The following is a 25,550-nucleotide window of genomic DNA, read 5'->3' on the forward strand; positions in this document are numbered from 1 at the left end:
TTCTAGGCCTGTCTTTGAGTTTCACATGTCTGGAGTTCAATTTATAGGGAAAATGTGTCTGTCATTGTTGTGAAAAATAACCGAAGCTGCATCTTCCAGTATAGTGTAAGAGTGCCATTCATATATTCTATAGTTCAAGTAGAGTCAGTTTACATGGGCTGTGGATCACCCCAACTCGCACAGCTCCTTTGTTGTCCAGAGCATTCAAGAGTACAATCCTGAGGCAGGAGGGTAAGAAATCATATTCTCACATGCAAGACTCCTGGCAAACTCAGTAATGCCATTACGACTGGTCATGTGCAAAGACATAAAAGCAGAAGCCAATAGACTTACACACACATCACCAGGACACAGTAGGAAAAAGTTGACATTGGCGTACATTTTATCCAATGTCAAATATGCATTATAAAGGAACTGTACATTATTTCTATGGGAAATATTTCACATGTTCACCAAAGGGGAAGTTGTGAGACTCTGCCTCTTATTTGTACCCGTATGGCATGTTACACAAATGAATACTGGCTTCTACATTATCAACAGAGCCAGAACTGACCTTAAGGAATCATATACACTCCTTGCAGTTGGCAGATTCTACTCTGCTTACAGTATATCCTTGAAAGAGGACCCAGAGGCATATACGAAGAATCTCCTTGATGTTCAACAGTATTACCATTGCTGAATGCCCCACTATCAACATCCTAGGGGTTACAATTGACCAAAAGCTGAATTTGACCAGCCATATAAATACTGTGGCTACAAGAGCAGGTCAGAGGCTGGGAATTCTGCGGTGAGTAACTCATCTCCTGACTCCCCAAAGCCTGTCCACCATCTACAAGGCACAAGTCAGGAGTGTGATGGAAAAATCTCCACTTGCCCGGATGAGTGCAGCTCCAACTACACTCAAGAAGCTTAACACCATCCAGGAGAAAGCAGCCCACTTGATCAGCACCACCTTAAACATTCACTCATTCTACCACCGGTGCACAGTGGCAGCAGTGTGTACGATCTACCAGATGCACTAGAGCAACTCGCCAAGCCTCCTTCGACACATTTTCCAAACTCCCAACCTCTACCATCTGTAAGAGCAATGGCAGTAGCTGCATGGGAACATCACCATCTGCAAGTTCCCCTCCAAGCCACACACCATCCTGATTTGGAACTATATCGCCGTTCCTTCACTGTTGCTGAGTCAAGATCCTGGAACTCCCTTGCTAACAGAACTGTGGGTGTACCTACACCAAATGAACTGCAGCGGTTCAAGAAGACAGCTCACCACCACCTTCTCAAGGGCAATTAGGGATGAGCAACAAATGCTGGCTTTGCCAACGATGCTCACATCCCATGAATATGTTTTGAAAAAACTGTGCCTGTGTGAACTGTCAAGCTGGAAATAGACATCCACTATGGATAAATAAAGCACAGACAGTACAGGGACAGATCTGGACACACACTGTATCACATGGCACAGTGAGGAGCGTACCCTTCTCTGGCAGGACTTGCGAACATCCTCCAGCTCTTCTTCCTTGTCTTCCAGTTCCTTCAGGTGAATCTCCTTCATTCGCTCCTGCTCTATTTCAAAACGGAGATGCATCTGAATGCAGGGAGAGGAAGAGGAGGACAGAGTGTGAGAGAGAGGGAGAACAAGAGGGGAAGTTAGACAGTGGGAGGAGACAGATGGTAGGGGAGAGAGAGAAAAGAGGAAGGAGCTAGTGAGCTATTTTGCAGATAGATGAGAGGGAGGAATTTGAAGGGAGAGAGAAACAGCAAGATGGAGGGAGTGAAAAAGGAGATGGAGGCAGAGGGAATAAAAAGGGACTGAGAATGAAAGATAAATATTAAGAAACAGTGTTAACAAAATTATAAGATCGAGAACAAGTCAGACAACAAGTGAGAAGATAGCAGGGGTGAGAAACATAAAAAAACTGGAGAATGACAACAAAACAGAGAGGTATTACAGTATGTTAAAATGCAGAAAAACAATCAATAAATATAGTGCAACATCAAGTGCATTTCATAAACATTTCATCCGCAAACATGTTCTAAGTTAAAGGATTTTTATTGCATTTTCTGCCAATTTCCCACCCTTCCCAGTGACTGTCCTTAAAGAATTGTCTCCATGCTGGGGGCGGGGAGGGCGGCAGGGTAGGGGGATGGCAGGGGGGTGCGGTGGGGACACACAGGAACTGGTGCTCTGCAATCTCTCGCCAAGTGGCCTTATTCTCATGTGAACATGACTGTTGGCAACTAGGATCACCCCGGGGTTGGAGAATAGGGAGGGAGAGGTTAAAAGGGGTCTCTGTATAAGCTGGATGGAGTTATGATACAGATCAGCCACCATCAAATTGAATAGCGGAACAGGCTTGAGGGGCTGAATGGCCTCCTCCTGTTCCTATATTCCTATTACAATAATATAAAGCTGCATCTGACCCCCGAGCTGCTTTGTTACAATAACGTTAAGAGTTTCAGTGTCACAGTGCATGAGCTGAAAATGTATCAAACCAGCCATTCCAGAGAGACAGTTCTGCCAATGCACATTCTGAACAATGTAATCTGGATGCAAACAGCCACAAGCGGGAAATATATATTAAACTCTGTACCCTATACCAAAAATTAGCAAACTTAAATCATCATGCATTGCTTCATTGCCATCTGCCATATGCTAAACAGAAGTCCACAATTAATACCTCTGTGCTAGTTTGTTGACCTCACTACCTGAAGTTGTAATTTGTACCCTAGGCCAGTCTTTTGCTACCCAGAACTAGCTAGCATTAAAAGCAACAAGTGAGACCTATAAACTGTGTAATTCTGCAAATTAAGCTTGTTTTTGTATTATCAGTCTTCAGTGAAAGTGTAATTTTTTTATTCAACACAAGCCGGAAGTTCAAAGAGTTTATGGCCGCAACCAGAAATCATTTCATTATTCTTTTCATCCCATCTTAACAAGGATCCCTCCCAGTATATGCTGACAATGCAAACCATGACAACCAGCCCTGGAGGTCTCTTATCTCCTCCAACATGCATCCCAGACAATGAAAGATGGGTTGGGAGAATATTGCAAAGCTGGAGTATGATCTCAGGGTACTAATGAGCCCGTTCATCGAAAATTAATGTGAGATCACAGTGCAGCCATGTAATACACATTCAGGAAAGCCTTCTGTTACCCACTCGCCTCTCCTGAAGATGCTGACTCGTTTTATCGTGGGGTTTAAGCTGGTGTCATCGGCCCCCTGGTACCTTAGGCAGGTGGCTGTGTTGAGCCTAGATTGTGAGCATTGGCAGTCTGTTCAACCATAGGAGAAGCACAGATGAGTGGAATCCCATCCTCATTTCCGAGCAAGTGATCAGTACATAACAATTAGAATCATGGAATCAATCATACTGCACATAAAGTGGTCATTCAGCCCATCAGGCCTGTGCCAGCTCTTTAAAAGAGCCATCAATGTAGTCCCATTCACCCTGCTGTTCCCCAGACCTGCAAATGAAAAGAAGGGGGAATCCTGCCTGATTTTATTCCCCTGTCCTTCGTTCAAAGGACTGATGTCAATCGTAGTACACTTACCACCACTCTGATGGAGATCACCCAACTGAGTAAGGGCAGGGATTGAACTTGGGACCACCTTACCTAGTAGTACACTGACTGGTGTATTTAACTATCAATCTGTTGGGAGAAATGAGATGCACTGACACAGCAAGTTTATGCATTGATGAGTAACAATTTCAGCTTCATGCCAACACTCAACCAGATGTACAAATGCAGATTCAGGGCCCAACAAGTGATAGAGCAAAGTGATGCGAGACGTCTGGAGGTAGTGCTCTCATTGAGTTGTTAAAGTTGATTAAAGGATTTGATAGGGTAGATAGAGAGACATTATTTCCTCTGGTGGGGGGGGGGGGGGGGGGAGTCCAGAACAAGGGGGCATAAGCTTAAAATTAGAGTTAGGCCAGTCAGGGGTCATGTCAGGAAATGCTACTTCACCCAAAAGGTTGTGGAATTCTGGAACGTTCCCCAAAAACTGTTGAGGCTGGGGATGGTCAATTGAAAATTTCAAAATGCAGATTGCTCCATATTGGTTAGTTAAGGGTATTAAGGGTTAGGGATCCAAAACTGGTAGATAGAGATAAGATATAGATCAACCATGATATAATTGAATGGTGGAACAGGCTTCAGGGGCTGAATGGCCTCCACCTGTTCCTATATTCTGATGAAAGCTCTGGGCATGCAGCTATCCAGATATTTGCAGAGCTATCCTAAAACAGATCAGTTAAATTTCAAGCCAGGCAATATTAAACTACAACTACCAGTCTCAGTGTAAATGCATGCCTAGTGGTGATAACTCTGGATTAGCTTGTATATACTGAGGCTGAACTCAACAGCATGCCTTAATGTTTTTCCCTCATTCGTGCTTTTTTGCTCCCTTCACTAGCTTAGAGGACAAATGTGGTTGGCTTCAGATGCCTCCCTTCAATCGGACAGTCATAAACAGAAACTCAACATCTGTAGGACGACTGGTCTAATGGCATGTCCATCACCAACTTAACTCCTCCAGAACATTGCAGCAAGATATGTATCTGTGGTGGCACAGTGGATGCACTGCCGACTGGGAGACCAGAATTTTAAACTACAAAAGAGCCAGCACTCAGAGTCATGTGCTTTCCAATCACATTTTTGCCACCCGGAGGGAGCAGCTAGTAACAGAAGGACTTCTTGGTGGGAACCTCCACACAATGATCAAATAATCGACCGAGAGGTACAATGATGACAGCTGAGGAAATGTTTGCAGTAGGGTGGGAGAATAGAGAAAATATGAAGGGGAAGAGCAAATTCATTATGGTTCTTCAACCCGTGAAAACAAGCATGGCAATTTCAGTTAGGCGAACCCTGGAGCACTACGATGGGCTCAGAACTTGTAGAATTGGGAAAGGAGAACCAGCCAAAGTTCCAGCTCTGATCACTGTACAGGAGCCTCTACTGTGACTCTGAATATGGAGAGGCTGAAGGCTTAATCCTGACATCCTCCACAACAGCATAGCCTGCTGCTGCTGCTCACTTTAGATTGGGAAAAGAAAGCTATGAGTTAAAGACGTGATTTGGGTAGCCCTGGTTGTTGATTGATAGGTTCTGGCTGACCTGCTCCAGTTGTTCTATGGTTCCCACTTGTTCACTGATCTCTTTACTTTGTTCCTTTGTTGTAGCCTCCAGATGTCGAAGCTGCTTCTTTATCTGTGCCACAGTCTCCTTGTTCTGTGGCTCACAGGACGTGAGGTCACACAGTTCCACTTTCAGCTCAGCTACTTGCTGGTTTAGTGTTGTGACCTCAGATTCTTTTCCCTGTCAAACAAGACAGAAAGCAAAAGATTGCATTCACTTTCTTCAGCATCTGAAACTTTCTTCTGCATTACTTGTGTGTTCAGGTGACAGTGTCATTCATTGCTAGAAGCAGGGAAATCAAAGGTGACTTCAAACTATCCAGCCCCATTCCCTGATTGAGAGGGTAGACAATAGAGCTGTTCAACCAGGCATTTCATATGAACCTACAGTCATTCTACAAGTACTGAGTAGGGATAGTGGCCGAGTTTGACTCACCTTCTGAATCTCTCTCCCTCTCTGTCAATTACAATTCTCTCATATCCACTCCATGTTTTATCATGTGGAAAAATCACAGATGTGGATGTTGATATACTGACATACATTCCCCACTGCTTGTTGCGGGTGAGTTGATGTTAACACTATAAGCAGTAAACAGTAAAACCAATCTCCCTTTCTTTACATAACCAGCATTTATATGACCAGCAGTGCATCATGGTTGAGAACATATACAGTTTAAACTAAGCAACCTCGAAATACCAAATGTGTTTTCCTTCATCTTAATGCATTTTATTATGGCCAGATCAATGGATTTCAGAATATATGCTCCTGTTTACAGGTAACAGTCCAGCTTTTGTAATGCACGAGGACCCAACCATTTTCTTTGATCTTTTACTCCCCAATATTTTTGTATTGCAATCACTTAACTCCAGTAAAACTCGGAACAGCTTGTCACAGAAATGCCCAGAGCATAAAAGATGGTCTTCGCACAGACAGAGGTGTGTTGTGAAGTGGTGCTTAAATCAGTAAGTACAGGAGATTACAGGTTCAAAGAACTTATTGAACTGTCCAAAATGTACAGCGCACTTAGTAGGATTTAAGCTACACCTTAGCAATTGGCTACCATAGTACTGGCAAATGGTCAGCACTATCTGTCCAATAAAGACTGCTCCCCATGATAAGTGCAGACAGGTGCATGTGGTGAGGACTGTATTTCACTGCTCATGCCATTCATTTGTGCAGGTTGGGAATATGAGGCTAATGCACTGTAACAAGTGCATGGGTGGCACACATCAACAGCCTTTGCACCATGTAACAGTCTGTCATTTTTCTCCCCCTCTTTTATGCATACACACACTTCAGCCACGCCAAGTGGAAGCCAAGGATCTCTTCAGAGAAAGGAGAGAAACTCTGAGCCATTAAAGCTAGTGACTGTTTCTGAGTAGTAGTGTGTTGGAGTTCATGTCTATTCTCTTCACTAGTTTTTGCACATAGACACTCAAGGAAGGGGAAGAAGAGAAAAATACCTTAACAAGTAAGGACAAAGGAAATGCAGCTCTTAGCAGCTAGAAAGGTGCTATTCAACCAGGAGTTGCATACACAGGTCATAGGGCATACATCAAACTCAGCTGACATGTGTATTTGTGTTCTACATGAGTGAGGACCCATCTGTAGATATCTTAATATTAAGGCTGCTAGAACAGTTAAAGGAACCACAGTGTATTGTGTCTCTCACCTGCAGATTCTGCTGTGTCCGATAAAGTTCTGTCTGCAGCATTTGGTTTTCCCGCGATACCTTCTCACGAAGGGTCTTCTCAAAGGCGGCCTCCCCAAGAGCTTGAGCTAGCTCCATGTCAAACCTTGTTCGTGAAAATTAAACAAATATGGAATAAATACAATGAGAATGAATTATGGCCAAGCTTTTCATTAAAGTTCTGTTGGTGAGCAGGGCCAAAAGCCACCTAAGAAAGAGATGAGGAACAAGATCAGATTTAACACCAATTTCTACCTCAAAACAGACACATCACCATTTCTTCAAAATAGCACCTCTTTCAATGAACTGAAGGTCATTCTCCATTAACCAGCCACCAGTCTGTTAACAATGTCACTACTTTAAAATAAATGGCTTTGAACATAAAAATAGCTTTGTGATATTGCCAGGCAAACACTCACTGCATACATTTGCTATTCACGTGTCCATTATTTTAATGGAAGGGTTACCCTAATCATTATCATTGACTTCATGCCTCCATTAAAATAGTGTTCAGAGAAATGGGAGTCAGTCATATTAAGTCTTTATCAGCTCCGAGAACACACTGGATAGCTCGAGAAGGAAATGCAGTAGTGAGTGTTCTTCTTAGATTGGGGCTCCTTTTGGAACAAAGGAAGGGTGGCAGTTTTGCTGAGAAATAGTTAGGTGATGCTACCTATCTGGTGTTGCAGTCTCACCTCCTGAATCAGAAGGTCATGGATTTAAGCCCCACTCCAAGATTGAGCACATAAAACCAGTTGACACTCCAGTGCAGTACCAAGGGAGTGCTGCACTGCCAGTGGCATTATTAAACTGAGGCCTTGCCTGCCCTCTCAGATGGACATAAAAGATCCCATGATATTATTCAAAGGAGAGTAGGGGAAGTTCTCCTTGTCTTCCGGCCAGCATTTATCTCTCAACTATCATCACCAGAACAGTATAATTGTTGATGTTTGTGGGACCTAGCCGTAAACAAATTGACTGCCACATTTGCCTACCTTATGACAGTGGATGTACTTCAATTGTCAAGTACTATGGGATGTTCTAAGATTGCGAAAGATGCTATATAAATGTGAATTCTTCTTTTCTATCAAGTGCACTGGTCAAAGAACCAGCCAATGTATTTTTCAGCAGGCTGCTTATAAGACTCTGAGTGTAATAGAGGAAAAGAGTAATATAGTAGAATTAATAATGCTGCTTCTGGGTATCCACAAATGGTCAGAAAATTGGTTCCTATAGTACTGCCAAATGTTTAGCACTATCTGTCCTTAAAATAGAAAATAACTCCAAATGTTGGCCACAGACTGGAAGAGAGACAATGAGCCCAGAGTGGGTTATCTGTCTACCATGTTTATCAAGGGAACAATAGATGGTGTGAGGACCTGAAAGAGAACAAAAAAATGCAAAGGTCCCAAAAGATTCTCCAATAAATGACTATTAATATATCAAAGCAGTTGTGAACTCACTCAGTGATTCGAAGAATACAAGGAAGCCGGAATAAGAGCAACAGACATAGAAAAATCTTAATCCTGGGCACATCTTAATCAGGTTAGAAGTGGACAAGGTTGAAGGAGGAGAGTTGCTGAATCTACATCTACAAAGCGATGAAGCAGATTCACTCGAACACTGATATCTCCTCCAAGACCACGAGCATCATGAATTCTCTCATGAACGATATTTTCGAGCGCATTACCACAAGCTTTCGACCATTAGCTCAGAGGAGAACCATTTTGCTGTGTGCCTAAGACTGCCCCAAGGAGTAAGTCAAGCAAAGCATGTCAAAAGGGACAAAGGCTGTGACCAAGCACATCAGCTCCAAGTAAAGTACAGAAAGAAAAACACCGAATCAGATTAATCAGCCAAACAATAACAAGGACTTGCTCTCTGGAAGTTAGTCCTACCTTTTTTGTTTTTTCTCCAGCTCATGATTACGGCTCTGCTGACTTTCCATCAACACCCTGGTGTCCTCCAGTTCAGAGTTCAAACACTTGCTCTTTCTCCTCAGCTGCTGAACATTCCGCTTGGCACTCTCATAACTTTCCTGAACATCTGCAAGCTGGCCAGGCCAAAAAAACAACAACCAGAGATGACAGGCAAACTTGAATAATTTTTCTTTATATCACAGCTTATGCCAGTCATTTTGAGGAACCTACTTGAATGGCTGTCACCTTCAACCAATTTCATTGATGCCTCATGGTCAGGGAACTCCCTAACCATTAGAAATTAGAAGTGTTTAACAAAAATCAGCATGTTAATAATGTGGTAATTCAAATGAGATGTTAAACCAAGGCCCCATCTGCCTAGTCCACTGGTTCAGGTGACGGTTAAAGATCACATGATACTGTTCAAAAAAGGAACAGGGGAATTCTCCTACACTGGTCAGCATATCTTCCTCAACCAACTCCAAAAACAGGTTAACTAGTTATTCACCTCATTGTTCTTTGTAGGATTTTGTTGTGCAGGTAATGACGCATAATTCCAAAACCCATTGGAGGGGGATCCTTCATTCTGGTCCAGTTTGGAGGCCTCATTGTAGATTAATTTCTTCCACATATTTTTCCTAGTGATTCTGCCATCCTGGCCAATCTAGTGGCTTTTTAAAATGTTCAAAATAAATGGAAAAAAGCGCATATCTATGCACTTTACAAATAACTATCTTGAAATTCTGAAGGGGTTCTCCTGATTTCCCTTTGACAGAACCTCCAACAGAAACAGCCAAATAGCTGAAAATGGCAGGATCCCGGAAGAACCTTCAGGAAATTTCCAGATTGATAACTTGTCCCCTCAAAATCCAGGTCCTTTACCTTTAGTTCCAGTTCTTTTCTGATCTGTAATTCTGAATCTATCCTTTCCTCAAACGTATGGACACGTTTTCTGAGAAACTCCATTTCCATCACCATACACTCATAATGCATTTTCCACTTTTCCTCTAGAAAACAGAAGACATCATAACATTAAGTGTGAAGGAACATAAACACATGTGGAAGTGTCATAATCATCCTCATAAATATCACAGGGACTGCGGCAGCCTACCAGGTATGATACTGGGCTAACAACCCTTAGTTTCTCAACATGGGGAATTGTGAAGCTGCACTAAAACGAACATTGATATTTTATGGGTTAGCAGCAGAAAATAGCCATGAAAGGCTATGGGCGGCACAGTGGCACAGTGGTTAGCACCACAGCCTCACAGCTCCAGCGACCCGGGTTCAGTTCTGGGTACTGCCTGTGCGGAGTTTGCAAGTTCTCCCTGTGTCTGAGTGGGTTTCTGCCGGGTGCTCCGGTTTCCTCCCACCTCCAAAAAACTTGCAGGTTGATAGGTAAATTGGCCATTGTAAATTGCCCCTAGTGTAGGTACGTGGTAGGAGAATGGTGGGGATGTGGTAGGGAATATGGGATTAAATGTAGGATTAGTATAAATGGGTGGTTGTTGGTCGGCACAGACTCGGTGGGCCAAAGGGCCTGTTTCAGTGCTGTATCTCTAAATAAATAAATAAAGCTTCTGTATTGTTGTGAAAACCAAACTGGTTCACTAATGTCCTTCAGGGAAGGGAACCTATCACTCCTGCCTGGTCTGACCTACATGTGAATCCAGGTCCACACTACTTGGTTGACTCTTCATGCCATTAGGGAACTTAGGGATGAGTAAAAGCACAGCCTGCCCAGTGTCGCCTGTGTCTGAAGATCATGAGAAAGGAAAAGAATCAATCAATATTTAGGTATTAACGAAATGTTTCCTGGACAGCTAGGTTTGGTTTCCTTCTCCATCAATACAATTTTGCATCTGTGTTACTACAGCAGTTGCTATTGCAGTCAGTATGCCCCTGCCCTAGGACTCCTTTTCTAGAACTCTACACCTCGTCACCTTCTGCTTTCAAAAGTTTCCTCAAAACCATTTTCTTTGGCTCCCTAAATTTTCCACATTCCCCTCCTTTGTTTTCCTCTGCTCAGCATCCATCTTTCTTTTGCCTTGTAATGTGTTTCTGTATGTGAACACCGTCATAGAAATGGTGCTTCAAGTAACTTTAAATGTTCGCAAAAGAGCCATTCTTAGGAGTAAAGGTTCAGCTTGCTGTCCAGGCTTAAATCAGGGTCAAAATAAGAGGTCTCCCTTTTAAGACCGAGATGAGGAGGAATTTCTTCTCTCAGAGGGTTGTTTATCTTTGGAACTCTCTTCCCCAGAGAGCAGTGGAGGCTGGGTCATTGAATATATTCAAGGCTGAGTTAGGCAGATTTGTGATCTACAAGGGAGTCAAGGGTTATGGTGGAGCAGGCAGAAAAGTGGAGTTAAGGCCACAATCAGATCAGCCATGATCTTATTAAATGATGGAGGCTCAAGGGGCCGAATGGCCTACTCCTGCTCCTATTTCTGATGTTCGTATATGTGCCAGCATGGCTCAGTTGGTAGAATTCTCTCCACTGGGTCAGAAAATTGTGGATTTGCACTGCTGAACAGCACTTGACCTCATCATTAAGGCTAGCACTCAATAGCAATACTGAAGGAGTGCTGCATTGTAAGATGGGATGTGAAACAGAGGCTTTTGTCTGCTGGGTCAAGTGGGGGCTACAGCTCCACTTTGTGAAGATGCACAGCTCAGTTCTCTTGGTCTCCTGGCCAATGGTCCTCCCTCAACTAACAGCACAGACCCAACTGGTTATTCACCTTGCTGCTGATTATGGGACACTGCTGGCACAGAAAAACTGGCGCATTTGTGTACATAAAGGACTTCAATGTGTGAAGTATTTAGAGATGGTTTTGACACGGTGATAAGGTGTTATATAAATGCAAGTCTCCTTTTATATTACCTCATCTCGTCACGCTGTTTTACCTGTCACTGCAGTTCCCAGCTCCCTCAACTGCAGCTGCTGCTGTGCTTCTTCCAACTGTTTCTCCACAGAGTTTAAATTCTTCACCACCTTCTCATATTTAATCTATGAACAGAAGGAAAAAAGACACAAAAATAGAGAGAGAAATTGAATTCATTATCTAGCCAACACCAAGTTTAGCCTTTGGACTAAGTCACAGCAGTTGAGACTAACCATTATAGTAAAACAAATTATTTCAGTACCATAACAGGTAGTCAGTGATGAAAACCATAATTAATGCACATCATAGTAAATATTCTGAATGACTACTTCCTTCATGTATTTACATGAGCAACAGGCTATCTCCAAACAAATACACCTCAAGTAGAACCATTGACTTTGTTATGAATGAAATGGAAATCAGAGTCAGCTTGCTTAAGATAATTTCCTAGCATTCGATGGTATTTAACCCAGCTTGCTGAGATACTGGGGATCAAACTTATGAAGCACTGACAATCATTAGACACACAGACACCACCAGTAGTTTGGAAACAGGCTAATGCGGCCTCTATATTCAAAAAAGGTGACAAAACAGACACAACAACAAAACTTGTATTTATATAGCACCTTTAACACATAATAAAATGTCTCAAGGCACATCTCTGGGGAATTTTAAAACAAGATATGATACTGAACCACATAAGGAGATATTAGGGTAGATGACCAAAAGCTTGGTCAAAGAGGTAGGTTTAAGGAGTGTCTGAAGGAGGAGAGAGAGATAGAGAGGTGGAAGGGTTTAGGGAGGGAATTCCAGAGCAAAGGGCCCAGGCAGCTGAAGGCACGGCCACCAAAACTAGTATTTTAAACTTAAATAAGGGCAATTATGAGGGCATGAAAGCAGAGCTAGCTAAAGTGAACTGGCAAATCAGGTTAAGGGATAGGTCAATAGAGATTCAGTGGCAGACATTTAGGAGATATCTCAGAATACACAGAATATATACATTCCAACAAGAAAGAAAAATTCTAAGGGTGGGACCCGCCATCCGTGGTTAACTAAAGCAGTTAAAGATAGTATGAAACTTAAAGAAAAAGCCTATAATTGTGCAAAGATGGGAGGCAGGTCAGAAGATTGGACAGAATATAAAAAAAGCAAAGAATGACTAAAAGATTGATAAGGAAGGTAAAATTAGAGTACAAGAGAAAGCTAGCTAGAAATATAAAGTCAGATAATAAGAGTTTCTATAGATATTTTAAAAAGAAACAAGTTAACAAAGTGAGCATTGGTCCTATAGAAAGTGAGTCTGGGGAACTAATAACGGATAATAAGGAGATGGCAGATGAACTGAATAGATATTTTGCATCAGTCTTCACTATTGAGGATACAAGTAATATCCCAGCATTAGCTGTAAGTCAGGAAATGGAAGGGAGGGAGGAACTCCAGAAAATTACAATCACCAGGGAAGTGGTACTGAACAAATTGTTGGAGCTGCGGGCTGACAAGTCCCCGGGTCCTGATGGACTTCATCCTAGGGTGTTAAAAGAAGTGGCTAGTGAGATAGTTGATGCACTAGTTTTAATTTTCAAAAATTCCCTACATTCGGGGAAGGTTCCGTTAGATTGGAAAATAGTAAATGTAACTCCTTTATTCAAAAAGGGAGGGAGACAGAAAGCAGGAAACTACAAGCCAGTTAGCTTAACATCTGTCATAGGGAAAATGTTAGAAGCTATTATTAAAGACGTTACAGCAGGGCATTTAGAAAAATTCAAGATTATCAGGCAGAGTCAACATGGTTTTGTGAAAGGGAAATCATGTTTAACCAATTTATTGGAGTTCTTTGAGGGAGTTACATGTGCTGCGGATAAAGGGGAACTGGTGGATGTATTATACTTAGATTTCCAGAAGGCATTTGATAAGGTGCCACATCAATGGTTATTGCAGAAAATTAAAGCTCATGGTGTAGGGGTAAAATATTGGTATGGATAGAAGATTGGTTAGCTAACAGGAAACAGAGAGTAGGCATAAATGGGTCATTTTCTGGTTGGCAAGATGTAAACAGTGGTGTGTCACAGAGATCTGTACTGGGGCCTCAACCTTTTACAATTTATATAAATGACTTAGATGAAGGGACCAAAGGTATGGTTGCTAAATTTGCTGATGACACAAAGATAGGTAGGAAAGTAACTTGTGAAGAGGACATCAGGAGGCTACAAAGGGATATAGATAGGTTAAGTGAGTGGGCAAAGACCTGGCAAATGGAGTATAATGTGGGAAAGTGTGAAATTGTCCACTTCGGCAGGAAGAATAAAAAAGAAGCATATTATCCAAATGGTGAGAGATTGCAGAGCTCTGAGATGCAGAGGGATCTGGGTGTCCTGGTGCATAAATCGCAAAAGATTAGTATGCAGGTACAGCAAGTAATTAGGAAGGCTAATAGAATGTTATCGTTTATCGTGGGGGAAATTGAATACAAAAGTAGGGAGGTTATGCTTCAGCTATACAGGGCACTGGGGGCACCACATCTGGAATACTGTGTACAGTACTGGTCTCCTTATTTAAGGAAGGATGTAAAGGCATTGGAGGCCGTACAGTTTACTAGACTAATACCTGGAATGGGCAGGCTGTCTTACAAGGAACGATTGGACAGGCTAGGCTTGTATCCACTGGAATTTAGAAGAGTAAGAGGTGACTTGATTGAAACATATAAGACCCTGAGGGGTTTTGACAGGGTGGATGTGGAAAGGATGTTTCCCCTTGTGGGAGTATCTAGATCTAACTAAAATAAGAGGTCGCTCATTTAAGACAGAGATGACGAGTTTTTCTCTCAGAGGGTCGTGAGTCTTTGGAATTCTCTTCCTCAAAAAGCGGTGGAAGCAGACTCTTTGAATATTTTTAAGGCAGAGGTAGATAGATTCTTGATAAGCATGGGGGTGGAAGGTTATCGGGGGTAGGTGAAAATGTGGAGTAATCAGATCAGCCATGAACTTATTGAATGGCTGAGCAGGCTCGAAGGGCCGAGTGGCCTACTCCTGCTCCTAATTCATATGTTCGTAATTAAAGCAGATGCCGTGGTGAATGTTTCAGTGAAGGGGTTACTGCATGAGAACTTAATCGCATAGGGCTTTGGAAATGTTTGGAGACCATAATTAAAAGACAGGGAAAAAACACACAACTGTCAATCTGTTCATTGCTCACATCACAAATCAATTATTCATTACGTGGCAGGTGGCTTTAATGACTCAACGTTGATGCTGAACTAGAATTGAGGTTACTACAAACAAACATACAAAAAAAGAGAGAAGTATGGCAGGATGTGTTGTGATATGTCTGCTTCCCTGCAGTTTTCCTGCTGAATTTTAATAAGGCCACAGCCTGAAAATGATGGAGAGGCAGGGGGTGGGCCTCTCTGCTGCCAGAATGTGCAGCTGACCAAAAGTCAAAATCTACCCCTCCCCCCAATCCCACCCAGCGCATGTTGACTATAGTGTTCCACTTAATGGCATCCTCACCCAACAAAACACAGTGTCCAGACTTACACACAAGGGGTTGGATCTTGTGCTCATCCCGACATCGGGTTCCACGGCAGTGTGTGTGTGTGTGTGTGGGCGGGTGGGGGGGGGGGGGGGGTGGGAGTGGGACAGAGAATCAGAGCGGCAGCGGCCGCCATGGAACCCGACACTGGGTTTGCAGCGGCCGATCCTCCCGAGGGGTGGGGAAGCTCCGCGGTGGCACCTCCGCCGCTCTGTGACGGGACCCTAGTTTAAATATTTAAAATACCTCCCTGCATAAACTTCAACATCATCCGCTGCGATCTTCCCATTCGTTCCCGATCTTGAGCTCGACGTGCGGCACTCACACGCCTTCACTTTCTTGTCCATGAGAAACTGGCTTCACCATGAAGGGGAAGGGGTTAAACTCTGCATTTTGTTTGCGGGGCTCGCAGCCTTTTAAAAATGGCGCCAGCACCTGCTCCCGCATCAGGTGACGTCAATCACGGCGTCGCTGATGTCGCCCCCACCACATGATTGGGGGGGGGGGTGGTCGGCTGCCGACAGTATGCTAAGTGTCCGCCCGCCGCAAAATCGCGGCGGTGCAAGTCCCGTGTGGGGCAGCCGCCATTTTCAGCACCCGCTGGAGGGACAACAAAATCCAGTCCAAGGAATGGCAAATGGAGTTAGATTCCAGAAGACTGCAGCTATGGTGTCCAAGAAGAGGAGAAGAATTAATTGAGGAAAAAATAGTGGAAATTAAAAAACAAGTTGGGAAGGTGCATACTGCAATAGGTATATTTATACAAAACTATCAGAGTTCTAGCTCATTTTCAGAGAAGATTATTCCAGAGAATGCCTCAAAACTTCCCACGTGATTTATTTTCCTGAGTTTGTGATATTACAAGAAACTTTTCTCAGGATTAAAAAAAAAATTGGCAAAACCGTTCAAAAATTGCAATTTTCTTTTGAGGCAGTGAAGTGCTTGCTACAAAATTGTTGCAAGTTCACAAAGAAATAATATCAAACCCAAAATATATTGATGATAATATTTTTAGATAATGCAATCTGACGTTGCACTGTTTCTCACCTGCATGTCCTTCAGTTCCTGTGCGAGTCGCAGTCTCTCAGCTCGCTCGGTCTCCAGTACCCGACAGGCCACATCCCCCTTAAAACGTTCATCTGAAAGCTCTGCTTTAAGGTCTGAAATCTGCAGGAATGGCAGCAAAATTAGAACAGAATAGAGGACAACAATTGGGTCCAGATCAACTCAGAACCGGTCTAACTATGGAATATTATACCCAGAAAGTGGTTATAATGTGGAACTCACTACTACAAGGAGTAGGAACAGCATAGATGCAGTTAAGGGGAAGCTAGATAAATGCATGAGGGACAAAGGAATAGAAGGTTGTGCTGATAGGATTAGATGATGTAGAGGGGAGGAAGCTTGTCTGAAGCATGAACACCAGCATTGACCAGTTGGGCCGAATGGCCTGTTTCTGCACTGCAATTTATATGTAATATTCCTGCTCTTTTGCTCACTCCTCTCTTGCTGGGGGCATGGGTGTACGAAATGATCATTCGTCATGTGTCAGCCTGGACGGGAGTGACGACAAAGCTATTCAGCTGTGTGAGACTTTGCAGCCAAGTGCAAGCTCGATCTTCACATGCTTGCATTTTCCACCTGGAGTCACTGGGTGGCGATCAGGAGCAGATAACTTTAATTTTCGGTCCCCTCAGTTACACAGGATACTCGACGAGGAGCACTGAAACCAATTGTAAAGCTGCTAGGCCACCCTGGCTGAGATTAATTTAGGACGCACAGAGCAGGGAACAAACTGGAACTTTTCCTGCTGCTCAGTGCACAGTGCAATTACCAACAAATCCAAAAGTGAAGTAACCAAGTATGGCACATAATGTGCCCCAAATATTTCCCCTTTACTTCCACAGCGATGGAATCCCAAACAAAAAATTGTTGGCTTTTATCTAGTTTAGCATGGCGAGTCAACACACTATATATATTCAGTCCACAGTCACAGGGCATGCAAATATTTTAAAAGCCTGGCTGATTTTACATAAGATGCCACAGATATTATACGTGTTTCATTTTTAGATGGTTTTGCGTTGTGAAAATGAGCCATTTAAGTGGACAGTTTCAATTAGGGAAAAGAGCAGCAGAATGAGTATGTGCCTGAACTGTATCTGACCCATCAGACAGCGGCGTTTTCACGCGTCTGGGCTACTGTGCTGCTGGGTATAATCTTACATCGTATCAGATTGCAGTGGTTAGTGCCGCAGCCTCACAGCTCCAGCGACCCGGGTTCGGTTCTGGGTACTGCCTGTGCGGAGTTTGCAAGTTCTCCCTGTGACTGCGTGGGTTTCCGCCGGGTGCTCCGGTTTCCTCCCACATGCCAAAGACTTGCAGGTTGATAGGTAAATTGGCCATTGTAAATTGCCCCTAGTGTAGGTAGGTGGTAGGAGAATGGTGGGGATGCGGTAGGGAATATGGGATTAAATGTAAGATTAGTATAAATGGGTGGTTGTTGGTTGGCATAGACTTGGTGGGCCGAAGGGCCTGTTTCAGTGCTGTTTCTCTAAGTAAAAATAAAAATAACCGAGGAATTGGCAGATAATCTGTGGACCAGAAACCAAGTCCATAGAGTTAGGACAGGTACTGCTGTTGTAACAGGGTGACACCGCGCAGAAGTATCACTGCATTTATATTTACTGTGTAGATACAGAGTGGAATGTAGGTACAGAAGCCACTCAAGCCTGTCCTGCTTCAGGCAACACTAAAGCAATGGTGTCCGTGCGAGTCAGTGCATGGCAACTTCTCCAAAGTTTCTGACTGAGCATTTTACCCAACTCTGGGAAAACAGCTCATACAGGCCAGCAATGTAAGAATTACATTGCTACCCTACACAGATGGGATTACAGTATGTGGTCAGCTATGTTGCTGGTAAGTTTTGCTTCCTGAAAGCCCAGGGCGGCACAGTGGCGCAGTGGTTAGCACCGCAGCCTCACAGCTCCAGGGACCCGGGTTCGATTCCGGGTACTGCCTGTGTGGAGTTTGCAAGTTCTCCCTGTGTCTGCGTGGATTTTCTCCGGGTGCTCCGGTTTCCTCCCACAAGCCAAAAGACTTGCAGGTTGATAGGTAAATTGGCCATTATAAATTGTCACTAGTATAGGTAGGTGGTAGGGAAATATAGGGACAGGTGGGGATGTTTGGTAGGAATATGGGATTAGTGTAGGATTAGTATAAATGGGTGGTTGATGTTCGGCACAGACTCGGTGGGCCGAAGGGCCTGTTTCAGTGCTGTATCTCTAATCTAATCTAAAAAAAAACTGACCTCCACTGGCTCTCAGCTGGGGAATGCCTCGAATTTAAAACTCTCATCCTTGTGTTCAAATTCCTCCAGGATCCCACCGCCAACTCCCTATCTACATCACTCCGAAAGCTCTGCGTTCCTGCAACTCTGGCCTCTTGTGCGCCCTTCCCCCCACCCCCCACTCCTATTTCCTTTGCCCCACCATTGACAGCAGTGTCTCCAGCAGCCAAGGCCCCAAGCTCTGGAATACTCTCCCTGAACCTTTCCACCTCTCTACCTCTCTCTCCTCCTTCAAAATGCTCCTGAAATCTGTCCTAATATCGTCTTCTGTGACTCGGTGTCAAATTTTGTTTGATAATGTTCCTATGAAGAGCCTTGAAGTCCTTTACTATCTTAAATGCAAGTTTGATGTTGTTGTTGGGTCTCAATGAATCTCCAGAGGAACTTGAGCCACATGGACACTCGGGAGGCAAATAAAGTATAAGCGAGGGTCATTCAAATGAGTACAAATTTCCATGAGCGAATATTTGAACTGGAGATTTATATTTGCTGAACTCCCAGTACCCACAAAGAAATGGCAAATAGTTCTCTTTATACTGTAATTTATTCAAGCGGCATGCTCTTAGTGTAAGGAGGATCTCATCAGAATTCACAACCACATGCAGCCAAATCCCCAATCCCAGGCACAATGCAAGAAGACCAATTCCATCTGTGGGTAATTAACAGCTCGGAGCATCTGCTGCAGTTCATCACAAATTCTACCTCGCTGTCTTAACCCTATCCTACTCAAACCTTCATACAGTTTACCGGTGCAGCCAGAGAGAGTTTAATGTGGTCGCGCTGGTTTAATTGAGACACAGAGGGGCGGCATGATCTTGTGCCTGTCTATAACTGACCCAGCAGACAGCTGCATTTTCACAGGTCTGGATTACAGCGCTGCTGGGGATAATATTACACCGTAACAAGTCAGTTTAGGAAATTTTCCGAAAATCTGTGCACGTGACACAGCAGAAACCAAGTGCAGCGAGCTAGGGAGGAACTGCAGTTGTAACAGGGCGTCAGTGTGTAGAAGTAACAGTGCATTTACATTGCAGTTTGAATTTAGGAGGTAGATCCAGATGCCATTGGACGCACTGAAGTGACAGTGGCTGTGTGAGACATCACATGGGCAACTGCTCAATAAACAGTTTTTGGTGTATCCTTCTAGTATTTTGTTTGTGAGGAAATAGGGTGGTTAAGTTAGAAGTAAGATTGCCTTTTGTCTGTGCTGTTTGAGACAGTCACCACTATTGCGTGACTGCTTTCAGCATCTAGGTCACAGATATAAAGCACCAAGAGTGTATTGATTTCTATTTATAAAAGGCAGCCCTTGGTGCATTAGTTAGTAATGGCAGAAGTTGGAGCAGAGGGATGGTGGGGGTGCAGGGAACTGGGTTGTATAGTGCATTTGCAATCTTTTTCTATTTCCAGGAGCTGTGTTTGACTACAGTCCAGACAGATAAATGGAATTGATTCCCACCATCTTATATTCTCATTCTCTCTTCCTAACAGTAAATGGGTTAGAGGCAGCCTCTTATGCTTTTCCTTGGTTCAATTGATAGCAATCTCACTTTTGAGTAAGAGACTGCGTGTCAAAGCTAACTGCCCAGTCCCCGCCAGCAAAAGCAGCATCTAAACTGATTCTCCAATGCAGTAGTAAGAGAGTGCTGCATTGTTAGTGGTGCGGTTTTTCAATCAGGATGTCAAGCTGCTTATTCAGGTGTACGTCGAAGATTTGTCACACAAATGGTAATAAAATCTGGAGTTCTCTCCACAAAAAGCTGTTGAGGCTGGGGCTCAATTGACAATTTTGAAATTGAGAATGATAGATTTTTGTTTGGCCAGGGTATGAAGGGATACAGAACCGAGGTGGGTAAATGGAGTCAAAATACAGATCAGCCATGATCAAATTGAATGGTAAAAAAGGCTCAAGAAGTTGAACGGCTCCTGTTACTATCCCTTCACAATATTTCAAGAAGAGAATAGAATCCTGACCAATATTCCTCCCTTAATCAATACAACCAACTAGATTAACTGGCCATCTACACCTCATCCAGATGCATCTTTTGTTTCTTTACTTGGCTTTGTACCTTGAAACATTTTATCATTTAATCTCTCCTGTCCTTCACCCTATCACAGACTTTCCTTTTCCCTCTTCTTCCCTTCCACCCCTCCCCCCTTTCACTTGCTCAAAACCCATTACATTTCTAACCTTTGCCAGTTCTGACGAAAGATCATCGACCTGAAACGTTAACTCTGTTTCTCTCTCCACTGATGCTGCCAGACCTGCTGAGTATTTCCAGCACTTTCTGTTTTAGGTTTCCAGCATCCGCAGCATTTTGCTTTTGCAGATTAACTGGTCAGCCATCTACCTGTGATTCACAGAAGCACAGAATTGGTACAGTGCAGAAGGAGGCCACTCGGCCCATAATGTCTGCACCAGCTCTCCAAATGTGCAATTCACATTCTTCCTTTTCATATAACAATCTAATTCCCTTTTTAATGCTTCAATTTGAACCTGCCTCCACCACGTTCTCAGGCAGTGCATTCCAGACCTTACCACTCTCTGCATAAAAATGTTTTTCCTCATGTCACTTTTGCTTCTCTTACCAAATACTTTAAATCCGTGCCCTCTCGTTCTCGATCCTTTCACGAGCGGGAACAGTTTCTCTCTGTCTACTCTGTCCAGACCCCTCATGATTTTGAATACCTCTATCAAATCACCTCTCAGCCTCTATTCTCCAAGGAAAACAGTCCTAACTTCTCCAATCTACATTCATAACTGAAGTTTCTCATCCCTGGAATCATTCTCTTGAATCTTTTCGGTCGTCTCTCCAATGCCCCCACATCTTTACAAAAGTGCGGCACCCAGAACTGGACGTAATACTCCTGCTGAGGCCGAACTAGTTTCTTATATATGTTCAATGTAATTTCATTGGGAAAAATGGCTGCCACTGTCAACTACTACACTACAAGAAAGCAACAAAGCAGGGCGGCACAGTGGCGCAGTGGTTAGCACCGCAGCCTCACAGCTCCAGCGACCCGGGTTCAAATCTGGGTACTGCCTGTGTGGAGTTTGCAAGTTCTCCCTGTGTCTGCGTGGGTTTCCTCCGGGTGCTCCGGTTTCCTCCCACATGCCAAAGACTTGCAGGGTGATAGGTTAATTGGCCATTATAAATTGCCCCTAGTATAGTTAGGTGGTAGGGAAATATAGGAACAGGTGGGGATGTGGTAGGAATATGGAATTAGGGTAGGATTAGTATAAGTGGGTGGTTGATGGTCGGCACAGACTCGGTGGGCCGAAGGGCCTGTTTCAGTGCTGTATCTCTAAAACAACTGACTGTACGAAGAGCTTTGAGACAATTTGGTGACAGGATAAAGGTCCTACACATTTCTTTCAACACAATTCTTACTCACCATACGTTTGGCTACAATTCAGCACTAAATTAGCACTGAAAGTTTTGCATTTGCCAGCGCCACTATCATTAATTTTGATATGCACAAACACATAAATAGATTTTATTAGGATAGTTTGCTTATATGGTTTTATGCTTGTAATATTTTAGGGGCACAAGGCATTGCAACATTAATGACACAGCCATGTTTTCGTATTTATCACAGAGCAGCTCCATCTGTTCTGGTCTAATCAGGAACCCGTTTGCTCCGGCTATTTGCTTAGCCGAACAGATGCTGAGTCCTTTTTGAATTCCAGTAACACCAATAAACATTAAAATCTTTTGATACCAGATATCCTACCATGCCTTGGGAGCATGGAAAGCTGCCGTGGGTCTCCATCAATGCAAACAATTCTTTTGCAAGCTGGTGGACATTGCAGTATCACCATTGCTAGACCTGCAGTCTTGGTGCTGAGGTAGGAATGGGCTTAGTCTCCCACAATCGGAGGTTTGCATTTCCCATACCTGTGATCCTTAAGGCTCTTTGAAAGAATCTGTTCAGATCTACATTACAAATAACCAGTTATGTGGAGAGTCAACACATTAATCAAACTCTTAGCTTCACAATTTGTAGAAGTTTGGAACTCTCTTCCGCTAACAGCCATTGATTCTGGGTCAACTATCAATTTTATATCTGAGATCGATAGAATTTTGTTAAACAAAGGTATTAAGGGATATGGGGCAAAGGCGGGTATATGGAGTTAGGTCATAGATCAGCCATGATCTCATTGAATGGCAGAACAGGCTTGTAGGGCTGAATGGCCTCTTCCTGTTCCTATGTACCAGACCGTAAGTGACAATTTTTTTTTAAGTTTGTTCATGGGATGTGAGCATCACTGGCAAGGCCAGCATTTGTTGCCCATCCTGTGGGGGCTGGGAAAATGGCAAAGAAAAATCAGTCGGGCCAACTCCTGGACATGTTCCAGCCTCCTTGCATGTTTACCAGAGGAAGCTTCAGAGCAGTGACGGCAACCAGCCCAACCACAGTGGGAAGCTAATTAAGGTAGTTCAGCAAGTAATCAATCGGGATTTTCACCAGACTGCCCAATCTTCCTGGAGGCGACCGGGAGTCCCACAGTGTGCAGAACTCGACAGCTCACAGGAGGCGTGTGCACAGCGGGAGGTTCCCGCCACTTCATTGTCACATTCAATCTAACACTTACTTGCCGAAAACAGAAAAACGCCGATCATCTCCGGCACAGGCATGCATTTGCAACAGTGTTTCATGGAAACTGCTGCCGCAGAGAGTGATCAGGTCAGAGAAAAGCCTTGGAGCACCTTCAGCCTCATCTCCCTTCCCTCGCATTGCTCCGTCTTGTGTCTCAGTCACTGTAGCTGCACTCTTACTGCAGCCACGTGAAGGTTGCTGGCCTCCCTCACATCTCGATTCCTGATTGGCCCTCCCGCCTCCTCAGCCCACCTGCCATCCCTAATTGGACAGCAATCCCGGAGGTGGGTTCTTAATTGACCGCCCCACATAAGATCGCGCCTAAACTCCAGCTGCTGCAGCGAACAGGCTTGAGATAAGAAAATAGTCCCGATGCCCAAAAGGTTTCAGAATCCAGAAGATTCAGCCCATTGTGTGCCAAGTATGAAACTACAAGCATGAACATGTAGTAAAGGTGCATTCTGTGAAAATGGATTTAGTGACTACTCATAATTCACCAGATATGCATTTCTGCTATTTTACAGATTGATAAACCTAGTTGAATAACCGAGGCACAAAGTGCAGGACACTGTCAACATCAAGTAGAATGGGAGAGAAGACCATGTCAATCTAGATAAAATGCTTAGTTGACACTAAATTGGTGCTATAGATTATAAGAGGAAAGACAAAAGGATTCTCAGTGTTTAGGGAATCTGAGAGAAGCAAGTTAGGGCACGAGCCGGTGCAACAGAATTTGACTTCAGCAAAGTGAGGATACAGGAAGGCAGAATAGAGCATAGAATAGAATATTTGGAGTTCGAATGAACAAGAGAGGAAGGTTCGGAGGTGCAGTGGTCTGTAGTAGCATTGCTAAAAATGAAAGATGAAAAGATCCATAATAAAGCAAAGAAAAATATCAACAGTCTGCCAATGTCAATCTTTAGGGCAACCTAACAGCATGGATATCCCATTGTCCTACTCTTTGAACATCCTCTTTCACGTGACTCTGGAATATTGAAATCGAGCCCCAGTCTCTGCGCACTGGTATTAATCTCCACAATGCTTGTAATTCTGGTAGGAATAGAATAAAACCATGCCAGTTATTCATGCCAGCATTTCATTAACAGCCAGGCTGACTGCAACAGATAAAAATGTTTGAAGAAAATATAATAGTAATTCTTTCCCCTGCCATGTGTGTGTTATCTACTGATGCTAATAATGAATGTTTTGACAGGTTTTATACTGAAATAGGAGGAACTGCAGGCCAACTAATTTAATCAGACCTCTAAGAACCTACAACATAAAACGCCCTGCCACATTCTTTATTGCCGCATTGGGATTCATAAAAAAGCCTGTGGTCCCCTGTTTCAATCTCTGCATTCCACCAAATCATTTTTCTATTACAACTTTACGACTAATCTATTTATCTCCAAATAAGCCTCAGTATACAGAGTTCATCAGTTGGCTGATTGAAGCTTTTTAAATTGATCAAAGATAGATATTATGCTTCTTTTATTTTGCTGACGTGCTCATTTAAGTGACAAATGAGAGTTGGTGAAATTTATTTTACTGATAGCTCAGTTGGTAGGTGCATTGGCCCTGTATGGAGCTTCAACACCCAGGTTCAAAAGGTCCAAGTCCAAACTCTGGGCATTGCTGAATTATAAGTTGTGGGGATGAGGAATGTTTCATAAGCGGATTATAGATCTAACAGGTTTCTCTGCATTTGCACTCCTCTCCCTCAAGGGTGGGGAGGCTTTATGAAGGAGAGGAGCTTGTTTCACATTAGATATGGGATGGGGAATAGAAGAACAGTAGGAAGCCTAAGCCATGCCAAGCAGTTGAGTACAGAGAGACCCTTGTCTTAGAATCATTTAGGAGAAAATATACTTCACAGCAGCCGCTGTCTTTAGACCCCAAATATTTAAAAAAGAAATTAAGAAAAAGTGCATGTTTTTAAGGAAGAACATTTCAATCTGAAATCACAGACAAAGAAGCCTTCTACAATAATAGGAGATTTAATTAGTTGCAACTAGCTGCCAGCAAGGTTAAGTAAAGTTTTATTTATTTTTAAACTATCAGCAGTTGGCAACAAGAGCAAGATCGATCAATTCACTCACTGAACATTACATAATCAAAACGCCAACTTAAGACAAGGGGAGAACAAAGTTCAAGAATTGTGTGACAATGTTTTGACAACATAAGCTCTGCTCAAACTTGGTGTCTCCAGTGTATACAACCACCTGGCATTTAAGGCAGGAACTGTTTTATTTGCTAAATGTCAAGCTGACTGCTGAATTAATACCAAAATCCGAAGAACAGAGAGAACTTATGCTAATACAACTTTTATTGATAGCTTGTCTGTACATCTTATCAAACCTCCAATAGTTCTCACAAGATAGCCTTTCTAATAAGAAGTCTTAAATCCAATGCGTCGCATATAAGCATTGTT

The 25,550-nt window shown here is 43.3% G+C and overlaps 1 protein-coding gene across 1 annotated transcript in view; it reads right to left on the bottom strand.

The window, feature by feature from the left end:
- LOC137382964 (unconventional myosin-XVIIIb-like) overlaps positions 1-25,550 on the bottom strand; it is a 265,768-nt gene that overhangs the window by 98,682 nt on the left and 141,536 nt on the right. The window contains exons 23-29 of the mRNA XM_068055546.1: positions 16,219-16,338; positions 11,666-11,768; positions 9,641-9,765; positions 8,738-8,892; positions 6,822-6,945; positions 5,129-5,329; positions 1,481-1,591 (exon numbers count right to left, since the gene is read on the bottom strand). Coding sequence (XP_067911647.1) covers positions 1,481-1,591; positions 5,129-5,329; positions 6,822-6,945; positions 8,738-8,892; positions 9,641-9,765; positions 11,666-11,768; positions 16,219-16,338 — 939 coding nt within the window. The remainder of the gene's footprint in view (positions 1-1,480; positions 1,592-5,128; positions 5,330-6,821; positions 6,946-8,737; positions 8,893-9,640; positions 9,766-11,665; positions 11,769-16,218; positions 16,339-25,550) is intronic.

The sequence above is a fragment of the Heterodontus francisci genome, chromosome 23, assembly GCF_036365525.1.
Source record: "Heterodontus francisci isolate sHetFra1 chromosome 23, sHetFra1.hap1, whole genome shotgun sequence".
In the NCBI taxonomy this organism is placed as follows: Eukaryota; Metazoa; Chordata; class Chondrichthyes; order Heterodontiformes; family Heterodontidae; genus Heterodontus; species Heterodontus francisci.